Below are 15197 nucleotides of genomic sequence, written 5' to 3'. Positions count from 1 at the left end.
CTTTTTTTGAGTGATTCATGTTGAGCAATAAAATACAAATATAGCTAGAAAGAAATGTTAGAAAACCCAAGCTGATAACCTTCAAACTCAATTCATGTTCTTGTTTACTACTTCCAGACTTTCTTTTTAAATCAATATTGATTCAGAATTTATTTATTCTGAGATGTGTGATTATCCAATAATTCATGGCTGTTCTATAGCACAAATTCACTGCTTTGTCACACTAATCAAGAAAAATCATTTTTTCAAAAGTACATTTCAAATGCCCCCTAAACATCCATCCTTCAGCACTGCCTATAAAATCAGTCTGTTAAGAGGCAGCCTGAGTGCCTCTTAAAGAAGAGAGAAACACCTTCTTTTTAGGTGTTTCTTTTAGTTATTACCTCCAAGGTTATAACTGAATTGTTTATGATTTGTGTTCATATAGAGCAAATTATTTCAAATGATGATGCAAACTACTTAAAAACCATCCTAGTGATTCGGAAAATGTTTCTTAAAACAGGAGATTTGACATTCTTGGTAGAATATAAGGTGATTTATCATCTCATATGTTTTGGAAGTTACTCAGACTGGGAGAAAAACAACCATCATAGGTCATGATACCACTGTATTGTTTGGTTTGAAATCAGTGCTGAAGGAATCTCATTTGCATTTCCATTAATCATGCCATGTCCAATGTGGGGTCATGTTTCTGCCTGAGATGAGTTTCTGGAATGCTCATCATTTTCTGCATGAGGCATTGTCATCATTAGGTGATGAAGCAGGGTACCATGCCCTTTCTTTCACCCCCAACAAATGTATTCCTCTGTAATGCTTCTTGAATTACCTCATCCTCTTTCAGAGCTACAGCCTCAGTCAGGCATCTACCATCTTATGTCTGAAATACAACAGTCATTTCCTCATTGATTCATCTGCCTTAACTTTCTTATTTCCTCTGCATCAAATATATAAACACATAACAATTAGGTCGCTTATTCAGAAGACTTTGGGGACAGTGTAAGTCCTCCTCCAACTCCTGATAATGTGCTTAATTCTTCTAACTGCTGTCATGTCTTGTCCCCCAGGCATAGCTCTTTGTTACAGCTCAGCATGTGCTGTTGTCTAGCTTTCACACATGACACATTCTTTCCTCTAAGTATGGTTAAAATTTCTCTCCTTCTAAAAGTTATTCCATAACCATCACATCCAGCTTAGTCACTGAAATCCTTCTAGAATTATTGGTATTATTTGTAGCCAATGTGTCAATTCAACAAGTTGGTTTGTACTGATTCTACACTGATCACTTTCGTTATGTGGATAATTTACATTTTACTGTTTCCCATGTTAGTTGGTCTCCTCCACAGACAGAAATTGTTTCCAAACTTTTTTCCCCTCCACTATCAATCATTTTATGGATGACAAAACGGAAGGTTAGAGGGGCAAAAAGTAATTCTCCCAAGATCATACTGCTTATAGATGATAGAAATAACATTTTATGCCAGTTAATTTGATACTCAATTTTTATTCACCAGTGTGGGATACTTTCTCCCTTATTTCCTTTGTTAGCTTCTACTTGCCTTAACATTACAATCAGATACTGAATTCGTGTTGGTGATAAGGGGAGTAATTTGTCACATCAGTGCACTTCTAGGAGTGTATTAACTTCCTTTAATCTAAGTTGAAATTTATCTAAAGTGATTTGCTGGTGACTGACAAGATTGATCCTCTAGTTGTATTTTCATAATCTAAATTAATTATACAAGATATCAAAATTACATTGATATTCTTTTAAAACTTATTTTGTAAATATTGAATGCCTGCGATGTGTACAACAGGCACTAATGTAGGTAACAGGAACAGAGAAATAACCAAGATCTCATTTCTACCTTAGAGAAACTATGTAGTAATCCAGTAGGATAAATAGTCATATGTATTAGCTTCCTATTGCTGTGGTAATGAATTACCACAAACTTGTGGCTTAGAAAAACACAAATTTATTATCTTACATTTCTAGAGGTTAGAAGTCCAAAATACATCTCAATGGGCTAAAATCAAGGCATTAGCAGGATATCCAGGGGAAATCCATATTCTTACTTTTCCCAGGTTCTAGAAGCTTCTGTATTCCTTGGCTCGTGACTCTCTTACATCTTTAAAGCCAGAAATGGCCAGTTGAGTTTTTCTAACATTGCATGATTCCAATCTTGTTTCTGTTGTCATCTTTCCTTCTTTGACTCATCTGCTTCCCTCTTCCCTATATAAGCACTCTTGTGATCACGCTGGGCTCACCCAGATAATCCAGGCTAATCTCACCATCTCATAGTCCTTAATTTATTCACATCTGCAAACTCCCTTTCCTTATATTAGGTAACATATTTACAGGGTCCAGGGATTAGGATGTGAACATATTTGGGAGGCCGTTATTCTATCTACCACAACATGTAAACAGATAACCTGTAATACAGTGTCGTAAGCACAACAATGCAAATGGAATTACTGTGTCTCAGAGATTAATGGAATTAGCTGCTTTGGAATGGAATTCCTTGAAAGTACTCAGGATTGATCTCCTGTCAAAGTGGGTAGAATTAACTTTGACCCACTTTGGCACGGTGGCCAGTAGAATGTTTTTTTTTTTGTCCTTCTTGAGAATCAGTAGCAAGTTTGTGAGGGGAAGTGTAGGCCTCCTTTAGCCATCACCAAGGGAATAAGGAAGAGAAAGTCACATTACTCAGAGGGAACAGAATATGAAAAGGGGGGAACTATAAATAGTACAGAATTGCATAAGACCAAGTTCAAAGAGGGGCATTATGAGAAATAAGGCTGGTGAGATGAGCCATAATCTTAAAAAGCCATGTGTGTTGGGCTAAGAAGTGGAAATATCATCCTGTAAGAAATGGCAAAGAACATGATTCCTTATTATTTGGTGAGACTTAGAGGAAAACAGAACCCTTTCTTTGAATGAAATGACAGGCCCTCTTTTATAGACATACTATAAAGCATATTTTTAAAATAAAATAAAATACATGCATAATTATTCACAATTCTCTGCTGGCTATTGTTGTATATTAAAGTCTTAATTTTGTACTGCTTCATTTTTCCATGTTCACTGGAAAGTTATCTGACCTGCTTACTCATAGTAGGTCTCTTTTAAATTCTAGAACATGTATTCATCCCACCTTAGTTACTTTTTTGCTCTCTGAATTAATATTAGGTTCTCAGAAGGAGAATATTCCTGCAGGAATAAAATCAAATGTTTTGGATTTTTACTTTTTACAGCTTATCAATGGTAGTTATATTGTCATTTTCTTTGAGAAACAGATTACTTTTAAAGAAAAGAGACTTTCTAAGCATGACTGGCTGCTTTATGTTGCCATTTGCTTTCAATGGAGCCATGTGAAATCTGCACCTATGAATTGAATTAATTACCTGAACTATTTTCCTTAATCTTCATAAATTATTTCTGGTTCAGAAATTGCATTGTATGGTTGCAATAGCAACTGTTAACCACAACAACAAATGTGTAGCTGTCTTTTATAAATGTTTTCCAATGATTCTAAATTTACTGTTGTAAGACAATAAATTTGGTGATCAGAAAGTCAAATGACTTAAGAAGCTTATAAAATATTATATAATTTTAGGGTTTTTTTTCTTTAAGTGAGAAATATGAATTGCATTCAAGGAGCTAAGCCACATGACAGGGAGCCACTGTGGCTTTTTTCATTTAGCTGGCCCCTCAGTCTATTTATTCCAGAGATTCAATTAGAGTACTGAGGGCCCCCATAAAAGCACTGCCCTCTATTGATTTGCAGGATATAAAAAATTTGCATGACAATACAAATTCTGCCGGCACATGGGGGCAGGGTGAAGTAATCACTTTCCAGCTGTCATTACTATACAGAATCAGCTCAATCTTATCATCTGACTGTGGTTTTAGTGTATTTTCAACTGAAATATGAAGCAGCCAGGATTTACCATCAGAAAGTGTCAGCTTTTCTGGCAGATTCGACAATGGCATTTCATTTACACTGCAATCCACTTTCTCTCTTGGTGAGGTACAAATCACAGAAAAATTGGAAGCCAGCCTAAATACTTTTAAGCTGGTTTTGCCTAACTTTAATGTAAACAGCAAATAATTACAAAATCAATATGAGTTATTAACCCCTTTAAACCTGTCTTCTCCTTACTCATCTGTGGAATTACTTTAAAATGACCAATGAGCAACTTACTGCTAAATGGCTCAGCACAGGCTTTGGCATTGGACAGTCTGCCTTTCAATGCCACCTCTGCCTCTTGTTAGCTGGGTGAGCTAGGGAAAATTATCTCACCCTTCTGTACCCAAACTTCCTCATTTGTAAAATAGAATAATAATAATGGCATATTTTAGTACATTGAAATGGCATGAATTTTAGAAACATTAAATGACATAATAAATACACTAGGGCTATTCCACTGCACTGTTCAGAGAAGTACAATGTGTTCTATGTGGAATTGTGCAAGATGGCAGACCTATGTGTAAAGCACTTAGAGTAGTCCCTGGTACAAATAAAATTAAGACACATGCACACATATGTTTATTGCAGCACTATTCACAATAGCAAAGACTTGGAATCAACCCAAATGTCCATCAGTGACAGACTGGATTAAGAAAATGTGGCACATAGACACCATGGAATACTATGCAGCCATAAAAAAGGATGAGTTTGTGTCCTTTGTAGGGACATGGATGCAGCTGGAAACCATCATTCTCAGCAAACTATCGCAAGAACAGAAAACCAAACACCGCATGTTCTCACTCATAGGTGGGAACTGAACAATGAGATCACTTGGACTCGGGAAGGGGAACATCACACACTGGGGCCTATCACGGGGAGGGGGGAGTGGGGAGGGATTGCATTGAGAGTTATACCGGATGTAAATGACGAGTTGATGGGTGCTGACGAGTTGGTGGGTGCAGCACACCAACATGGCACAAGTATACATATGTAACAGACCTGCACGTTATGCACATGTACCCTAGAACTTAAAGTATAATAAAAAATAAAAAATATTAAAAAAAGAATAAATTTTATAGAATTTATGATCTTTCCTTTTTCTTGAAATTCTTTGACTTTCTTGAATGTCTGTGTCTCTTCCTAAAACTCTGTCACTGGCTCCTCACATCTAATGGTAGTGTTTCCCAAAACTCATACACATCATGATGACCTACTTTTCTCCTCATTTTCTCCATTAGGTTGGTCTGTTAAGTAGAACTAGACGTAATGACAGTGTGTAAACAGGGATGTAGTTATACAATTGAGATGAAAATCAAATAACTTAATGGTTCCCAAATCTGCCTGTGCATCAGAGTCAGTTAGTGGGTCATTTAAAAATACAGATTCTCAGGCCCATTCCTCAGATCTGTGGAATTGGAATATTTGATATGGGGGATTGTTGGAATCTTATACCCCTAAAAGTTTTTGAGCTATTTCAGCTATTCAGACAGATTTGGTAACTGAAATCTAGAACCAGGAATGTTGCAAATATTAATGTTCAAAATCAGAGTGAAAGATTCAAGTCAAAGAGCACAGGGTCAGAGCATGAGCAGAAAATGAAGTCAAAGTTGAGTGTTAGGAGCTTGTGAAACCTGTTCATTCATGACCCGCCCTGTGCCCCACAGCATTCTCTATCACAGCTCTCACTGCACAGTGTTGAAATGTTTCCAGCTTATGTTTCTTTTCTTTCCTTCCTTTTCTCCTTCCTTCCTTCCTTCCTTCCTTCCTTCCTTCCTTCCTTCCTTTCTCTCTCGTTCCTTCTTTCTTTTTTTCTTTCTTTTTTCTTCCTTTTTTCCTTTCTCTTTTGCTTTCTTTCTCTCTTTCTTTTCTTTCTTTCTCTCTTTCTTTCTTTCTCTCATCTGTCTTGCTCTCTCACCCAAGCTGGGGTACAGTGGCACAATCTCAGCTCACTGCAATGTCCAACTCCTGGGTTCAAGGAATTCTCATGCCTCAACCTTTGGAATAACTAGGACTACAGGTGTGCACCATCACGCCCAGCTAATTTGAGGTTTTGCCATGTTGCCCAGGCTGGTCTGGAACTCCTGGCCTCAAGCAGTCCACCAGCCTTGGCTTTTCAAAGTGCTAGGATTATAGGTGTTAGCCACCCATGTCCAGCCCTCTTGAGCTTATATTTCTTATTCAAGTATGAGATTCATAAAGGCAGACTTAGTCTGAAAAATTCCTTTTCATATCCTCACACCACGTGTTCATGGCAAGGATCCAAAAAATGTTGTTAAAATGAATTGTTAAAATGTAAGCCGAGAGAGCGAATTGTTAATAGGACTCTTTGGCTCTTTTGCTACATATAAACAATCTGAACTAGTTAAAAGTGAGAAAAGGGAACACAGTTTGAGACTGTAAGGTGTCTCATGAAACTCAACTCTGAGCTTCAGGTAAGAACTAGACCACAAGATAAAGGCTGTTAGGACCATCATCTCTGTTTCTCTTTGAACATTTACTTCAATAACTTCTTTCTGAAAGCCAGATTTCTCTGCTTCTCTTGTTTTCGAGGTTTATATTTCGCAGTTCGTCTTCCACTGAGAATAACTCATTGTCTATTCTAATTCTAAATTCCTGGGACTGAGAATCTGACTGGCCCAGCTTGGATCCAATATCTAAACCAGATCCAGTTGGCCATGGCCAGAAAACAGGCACAAAGAAGAAATGTCACGACTAAAGACCCACTCCTGTGGATTGGGGGACAGAGGGATGGTCAGTGCTCAGATAAAGTAGACTTAAACACTTTTAATATTATCTGTTGCAGTGAAGCAGAGTCAGATAAGCTGTCCAAAAAAGAGAAGCAGACAGTGTGCTAGAGAACTTGGCACTGAAGTACATATCAACTGTCTCAAACAGGAAAATTTTATCTGTTATTCAGGACCAGACCTTTTTACAGGGACAAATCCCTAGAGGAACACGTGGGAGTGCTTAGGTTGTAGGAGAAGAGTCAAGAGTTTGGGGACTGCAAAGTGCACACCTTTGGCCAGGAAAGACTTTACATAACTTGTTACTGGGTCTGCCTACACAGTACATGCAGGGAGAAAAAAGCCATTCCATGTGTACTTTTACTGTTTAAAGAAAAGGGTAATATATCGCAATCATAATGCAGCAGAGTGACAAGGGCACCTTCCCAGATGGCATGAAGTCTGCCAGTAGATTGAAAAAACTGAAATAAAAATGTTTCTATAACAGAACATTAATTTTTATGTACCATACAGCCAACATGATAGAGACAGACAGTAACTAGTATTTGAACTTCTCGAAGGAAGGCCTAATCTACTGAGAGGAATGGGAGAGCTGGGATAAGGAGGCATCTCATATTGAACTGTGCACCTCATAAGTCCTCAGCAACACTTGGTGATGGAAGATGGTAAAATTGTTTTGCAGACCATAAAGGCTTCAAGTTTTGCTATCCTGGATATAATCTTTAATGTTGGTGCTCAGTATGGTGGGAGCATACATTCTCCAGGTGTATGGAACAGTATGGTGGGAGGATACATTCACCAGGTGTATGGAATATGTTCCTTAACCACTCTTCCCAGTCCTCCTTCTAAGCTGGAGAGAGGAGAAAGAATTGACAACCATAACCAAGACATACTTATGTTTCATCAAACCAAAGTATGAATTCATCACTGCACTGAGCAGTGGACTAATCAATATGTAGATTTTTTTAATTAATATTTTATATTAATTTATTTGCTGGCTTATATGCTTAAAAGGTCTTTGTTTTAAATGCAGGTGATCCAAGGACATATGACCCAGATTTCAAGGGGCCTGTTTCCAACAGGTAAGCAATTATTTTTGGGGGAATATGCTTTTTTTAAACATACACAGAAAGCTTTGGGGGATGGGGGAGGTACTATTTTCCAATCAATGGAGAATTATGTCTACTGTGAGGGGACAATGACTTATTTCTGCCTAAATGTCACCTTATTTACACAGGGAAAGTACAGAGAATAAATCTTTCCATGAGTCATGAATATCTTCTCCCGTTAGCAAATGAACTGCCTTACATTATTAAACTAAGTGTTTGTACTTTTCAAAAAGAGAAGTGAAAAAAATGCTTTATGAGATTTAACCACTTTGTAAAGAAGCAAACTCATTCAAGCAGTTGTTTTATGCACCTATTTACTCTGGGAGTTACCAATGCAAATGCAGAGTTGCCATGCCATGCAGAGTTCTATGCCAAGTATTTGTGCTGCTCAGCTTCCAAGATCAGGGTGCTTTCTCAGAGGCAGTCATTCACCAGTGCATCGTGTGCACTTTAGGATAGTTTAAAATGCTCTAGGGAAATATGTGCTCATCTCAGCTGGTGCTTCCTCCCCTCTCCAAGGTTCTGTGCCATTTTTAAATTAGCCAGCAATTCATAGTCCTCTTATTATTTATTTTAGCCTCTATTTGCAAGCTTTTTGCTAATCACAAAGGGGATTGTGGGGTAAAATGGCTACATATGGAGGGAAGACTACACAGTTGGTGGCTGTTTTTTGCTTAACTTTGATTTCTGGCAGTTGTATGTCATAATGAACCGTGATGTGAACTAGCGATCAGCATGCTCATTTGCACGTGCCAACCATCAGTATGTACATTAGCATTTACTGTTATGTCCCTGTAATAGCCCAGCTTTAAAAAGATGTATATTCAGTTTGTTCTAATTTTGTGAAAAAAAAAAAACAAGTCATTTGTTTCAGGTTACTCATTTAAAGGCATACTTAGAATAAAGGTGCCTTCTTTAAAATGAGTCCAAAATCTCTCCATTCTCTCCATGGTAACACCATGAATACATTTTGTTGTCTAGTATACAAACAGCCTCATTCAGTGTGGTGGCTACTTTTACTGCCATTACATCCGTTTTACAATAACTTTTTGTAAGCATCAAATATAGCCTATTGACTTCAAGGAAACTTCAGGTATAAATCAGATTCAGCAGTAATAATAATTATAATAAATAGGCTGACACATTTAGAAAGAGGAAATACAGATTACAGGTTTCTAGACCATAGATAAGAAAGCGGAATTAGGCCTGGCTGGTTTTAGGTGTAGTAAAAGAGGTAAGATCTCCTGTCTTCCATTATGTAGAATTTAATGATGGAACCGGGTAGTTCAGGTAAAGTCTAAATGACTGTGATAATCACTGTGAGGAAAGTAATTTATTTTTACCTGGAGCCTTTTGTGATGTCTCTGGTACCACAAAGACCTTCAAAGGTGAACTGGTCATTCTGTGGGCATACCTTCCTCTGCCTTCAATCCAAGAACAGAGGAAAGCATTGTAAAATCGTGGGGGCATAACTACAGGAAGACGTAGTTGGCCCATTTGTAACTTTTTCCGGCAGCAAGGTTCTATACTGCCCTTACTGGGAAAATAATCAGGGTGCTTAAGGAGCAAGTAAGAAGCCCCCAATTCTCCATATTGCCTTTAGCAGCAGGACTGGCTTTAATAACACCTTGTGCTTACATCATGCAGCTCTCCTGAAAAATCCAAAATGTTATTGGATAATCAGACAGACTCTTCAGCATTCTCTGCTTGTCAGTCCACTATGTTCTGTTTTCTTCTCTCAGTTCACAAGGGCAGTATTTTGTGCCTAGTCACCACACAACTGTATTTGTTTTGAGAAAAGATGAAGGGGTAATGGTCATGCATAGGAGAGGTGAACTCAGTGTCTCATTTGTTCTCATCTACCAAGAACTGGGTGTATGAGAACTATTGTCCAATAACCAAGGAAAGATGATTTTGATAGTTTAAGGTGTTTCCCCAGGCCCTTTTCACAAAGTAGATATTCAGGCCCCAAGATTTCTCCCTGATATTCAACAGAATCAAAAAATGATTGATTAGTTAAAAAGGTATTCAGAATTACCCTTGGCATTAGACGTTGGAAATGAATATGCGTAGAAAACTAAGAAATAAAAGCTTTCTGATAAGATGCTACATGAGAAATTCATCTCATAATGTAGACCTAACTAAATTTTATTTAATAGAGAATTGGTATGCTTTCTTCTGTTAGGTAAGAACCATGTAATCCACTGTTTCTCTTCCTGTACTGCCTTGTAGGAAGCCTGCTGATAAGCCCACTTATTTTTGAGGATAAGAACATCCCATCTTTGTGTTATTACCGACTAGTGTAATTCTTCTGATAGAGTTAGGGGTACTATACACATTTATTTAAGGAGTGAAGGAAAGAAAACAAGAATGGGAAGGAAGCAGTGTGACATAGAATCCAGGGATAAATACAAGGATGAACTTCAAAGGAGGCTGAGTAACGGCTATAGCATTATCACACTTGAGACAAAATAGTCAGCATGTGTAAGTGAGGCTTCACTTATGGGTTTAAACTTTACGACTTCTAAGTCTTTATTTAAAGTTCTTGCTAAGATGCTATCAGAACCCTCTACCATTTTCAGATGCCATTGGTGTGATATTGGGTTCATGTTCCTAAACAAGATACTCTGCTAACAGGAAAGTAGTGGCAGAGTTCTCTGAGCTATTTGCATTACTAGGTATCATGGAATACACCTCATACTATTTCTCAAGTCAATTAGTTTGTATAAAGTGTCTACAGGGGGCATGACACTGCATATGATGTGGATCTAAGTATGCTGTGTCAAGGGAGGTCAAAGATTTACAGGTCCCTCATACAAAAAGTTCAGCCTATTCTGTTTATCTCTCTTTTTATGTTAGGGCAAAGTCATTAAAATGTTATGACCATTTACTTGACCTGTGATCCAAGTCTAGGAAAATAAAGTCCAGATTGCTACAGTTGGCATCCTGTAATAAAGGCCACATATTATCATCTCGGGTTTTAGAGATGGAGTTTGTTTCATTTTGTTTTAAATAGAATAACTATCCTGAAAAAAGGATGCAATTTTAAAGAATGCTGATATTTTCAAGCATAGCTATGAAAGAAATAATCATATGCTGGCCGGGCACGGTGGCTCATGCCTATAAACCCAGCACTTTGGGAGGCCAAGGCTGGCAGATCAGTTGAGGCCGGAAGTTTGAAACCAGCCTGGCCAACATGGTGAAACCCCGTCTCCACTAAAAATACCAAAATTAGCTGGGTGTGGTGGTGCGTGCGTGTAATCCCACCTATTCAGGAGACTGAGGCAGGAGAATCTCTTGAACCCAGGAGGCAGAGGTTGCAGTGAGTTGAGATCGTGCCACTGCACTCCAGTCTGGGCAACAGAGAAAGACTCTGTCTCAATAATAATAGTAATAATAATAACCATACTTTTTACAAACAGAATGTCATCCAAGGAATAGGTGCCATAACCAGTGGTATACTAAGAAAAAATGAAAAGCTAGACCTCATTATTAATTACTCACACAAATATTGAATCCACATCTCTGTCCTCCAAGGAAAATTACACACCAGATGACAAGATCCCACATGCATATGATAAGCTAAAGAGCAAGCACAAGTAGCGTGGGCTGTGCACCAAATGTGTGGTTCACAGCAACAGGGGAGGAAGGGCACTCTGAGGCTGGGGTCAGAGGCACTGATTCCTGGGCAGGGTCACAGAGAAAGGAAGACTACTAATTTATGGGAAGCACTTTTCCAAACTTAGGAATTTGGAAGATAGCACTGCTTTCTAAGGGTTAAACTAGAAATTAACAAGTAATTAAAGTAGAGATGTAGGTAGTTACCATAATGAGACCTGTAAGGCTTCTAGTCCAGCAAGTCTTGATGATAAATTTATTCAATCTATTATCATATCTAAAGAGAAGTACAAATGATGATCAAACAACTCTGTCCATCCAAGAACTCTCCAGATTAGGGCACCTAAGCCAAATTGATACAAAGATCCTATGTAAGGATCCTGCTCTCTTGACCACAGGCTAGCAGAGCTGGATGCCATCAAGCATTCTATTCATGTAATTCCCCTTGTTCTGACTCCACACTCATCAAGCAACCTTTTGATAATTAGGTTTTTCATTTAGTTTGCCTACCGGGAGGAATGAACTGGTCAGGGCAACATGAACATCAGTTCGGCTCAGCAATTAAATTTCTCAATGTAAATTATTTCGTTGGCATTCTGATTTTAGACATCAGTCTCTTGTGAGCTTTTTTAGTGCCAGTCATCACCCCTGAGTTGGAGTAATTCTAGGGCATGACAAAATCAATATTCAGACCCTGCAGAAATGTACATAACTGGTTTGGCTCAGCAGAGTTTATTCAAGGATTTAGAGAACTCAGAGACTGTTTAGGCAGATATGTTAAGACAAAATTATGTAGGGCTTTGAATACCATGCTAAAGCATTTGGAGCTGATTCTTAGGCAGTGGCAACTCATTGGAGAAATTAGTATTGGGGGAGTGGTGTGACATGATCAAAACTGTTAGTCACAGGTCTGCTATGTACAGCTGTTCATAGTGGAGCTCATGGCTTAACTGAAGAGTCAGCCAAGCAAGCAATTAACTACAACACGGTATTATAAGTGCACACACTACTCTTGGAGCGCCAAGAAAGAGTGTCCACAGTTCACTCCAGGGATGATCAGAGGGTATTTTTCAGAACAGAGAATTTTCCATTAGACTTTAATGTTCTTTCAAGATTTCCCCCTTATACAGGTGTTTTAGTTAAAATAAATATATCAGTATTTCAAAAAGCCTCAGAAGTGTATTTATATTTCTGACTTTCTACTTGATAGTTCTACCTGGATATGCCATAGGTATCCTAAACTCAACATTTTAAAGCCTGAACTCATGAGCTCCTTTGCCCTTTATACCCTTCCTGCTCCTTCTCATGGTGTTTCCTCCCTTGGTGAATGTAACTACAGTCAAACTAGTTGTTAAACACAATAGTGCTAGATTCTTGCTTCTACGCTGAATATACAATAGTCCTAAAACCTTGCAGATTTTGTCTTCTTTTTACCTCTTAGAACTCTGCTTTCCCTACAACTGCCTGAGTCGAGGCTTTAATAATCTCTCAACTGAGTTACCGAAATAGTCTTTTAAATGATGTCTTGCTTTCCTTCTAACCAACTCTGTCCTGCCAGAATTCTGTCTTTTCCAGGATTGAGTCCATCCTTAATTTTGAGGCCAAGATGACAGTTTATTTAGGCATTCAGCAAATATGCATTATATACTAGGGACTTTTCTCAGCCCAGAAGACACACTGATGAACAAAACAGACAAGCTTTTGGCTTCTCATAGACCTGATATTCTAGATAGGACATCAATTATACAAGCAAAGAAATGAAAAAAGCTACTTTCAGTAGTGATAAATACTGTAACATAAATACAATCAAATGATATGGTTGAGAGTGAATGGGGAACTGGGTTATTGTTAAGGGCTCTTGGGCACATGGCAGATAAGAGTTGGATGACAAGAGGGGGCCAGCCATGCAAAGATCTGGGGTCAAAGCATTCAGGCAGAAGATAACAAATGCAAAGTCCCTGAGATGCACACAAGTTTAGAATGTTTAAGGAATGGAAACAAGTCAGGTGTGACTACAATGAAAGGGTAAGTGTTCTCAGGCTTTCATACTTTGATGTGTACTATTGGCTATTCTTGGAATGTCTTCAAGTATGAGTGCAAGGGTCACCTCTGCTTTATATTTTTTCTGTATTCTTCTTACTCCTATCAGTACTAGACACACTGTCCTTTTTCCAGAGCTGTCATCAATAACTATTAATTTCACTGATCACATTAATCTCTTTATTATCTGCCTCTCCTATTGAACTGCAAACTCTGTTGGGGAGGAACTTTCCTTAGTTTATCTTTGTGTTTCTAGCACATAGCACAGCACCTGCCACAGAGAAAGCATAGTTAATTAATACTTTTTTAAAAATCTCGATTTAAAGGTGGCTACAGAGTTTTAGGTTATTTTCATAATTATCAGGAATAACTTGTAGGCAGTGACATTTTAAAGTGCGAAAAACATAGAAAAAAGAGCAAGCTCACATATTGAGGAATTAAAGAGGCCACAGATATTAAAGATGAGTGTTAGCCTGTATCTTTCTGTGGAAAAGAGACACGCTGATAAATATTTAATCACATTAGGCCATTTGCTCCATTCCGAATGAAGAATATAAATGCCAGGTTTAGAGTAAATCTTCAATTCACATTTGCATTCTGAACAATTAGCCATTTGGGGCAATTATTTACTTTTATTTCTCTTCATTTCCTTCTACACTTGAGACTTCATAAAAAAGTTTTCAAAAGAAGTGCTATTGATATAGGCTTTTTATTCCAAACTATTTTACAAATCAAAATGGTTCGTAACCTCTGTTTTTGTTTTTGTTTTTTTTTTTTTGGAATATTAGAGACTTTTAAACCACAGTTTAATTGTATTTAGAATTGTCTCTGAAATTACAACGCACTACTCTGGAAAGAGTTCCCAGGCACCAGAGGTATTCAATCTAAGACAGACTGGCCACATGGCAGGGATGGCAAATATAGGATTAAGTCATGAGACCGAGGTTAGACTGGATGTGCTCAAAGGACCATTCAGTGGTTTGATTTCAGCTCACCAATAACAATGACAAAATGATGATAAAGATGCTAATGATGCTGATGACGAAGATTCTGCAGTTGTTCCTCTGCTGTAGCTGATGATAGCTGCAATGATGGCTAACATTTATTGAGCTCTATCCATGCTCAATTATAAGCATTTTTATTTATTTATTTATTTATTTTTAATTCATTTTTTATTATACTTTAAGCTCTAGGGTACATGTGCACAAAGTGCAGGTTTGTTACATATGTATACATGTGCCATGTTGGTGTGCTGCACCCATTAACTCGTCATTTACATTAGGTATATCTCCTAATGCTATCCCTCCCCGCCGCCCCCACTATAGGCCCTGGTGTGTGATGTTCCCCTTCCTGTGTCCAAGTGATCTCATTGTTCAATTCCCACCTATGAGTGAGAATATGCAGTGTTTGGTTTTCTGTTCTTGCAATAGTTTGCTGAGAATGATGGTTTCCATCTGCATCCATGTCCCTACAAAGGACACGAACTCATCCTTTTTTTGGCTGCATAGTATTCCATGGTGTAAATGTGCCACATTTTCTTGATCCAGTCTGTCACTGATAGACATTTGGGTTGATTCTAAGTCTTTGCCTCCAGCTTTGTTCGTTTGGCTTAGGATTGTCTTGGCAATGCGGGGTCTGTTTTGGTTCCATTTGAACTTTAAAGCAGTTTTTTCCAATTCTGTGAAGAAAGTCATTGGTAGCTTAATGGGGATGGCATT

At 38.0% G+C, this 15197-nt stretch overlaps 1 protein-coding gene across 2 annotated transcripts in view; it reads left to right on the top strand.

Moving 5' to 3' along the window:
* The window catches only part of SLC44A5 (solute carrier family 44, member 5), a 428960-nt gene that overhangs the window by 284260 nt on the left and 129503 nt on the right, over window positions 1-15197 (top strand). For both annotated transcript variants that reach the window (XM_011977830.1, XM_011977822.1), the window contains exon 4: window positions 7746-7794. In XM_011977830.1, the coding sequence (XP_011833220.1) occupies window positions 7746-7794 (49 nt within the window). The remainder of the gene's footprint in view (window positions 1-7745; window positions 7795-15197) is intronic.

Source organism: Mandrillus leucophaeus, unplaced genomic scaffold (assembly GCF_000951045.1).
Source record: "Mandrillus leucophaeus isolate KB7577 unplaced genomic scaffold, Mleu.le_1.0 Scaffold103, whole genome shotgun sequence".
In the NCBI taxonomy this organism is placed as follows: Eukaryota; Metazoa; Chordata; class Mammalia; order Primates; family Cercopithecidae; genus Mandrillus; species Mandrillus leucophaeus.
Note: the sequence above shows the minus strand (reverse complement) of the source record. Positions and strands in the feature narration are given on the sequence as shown.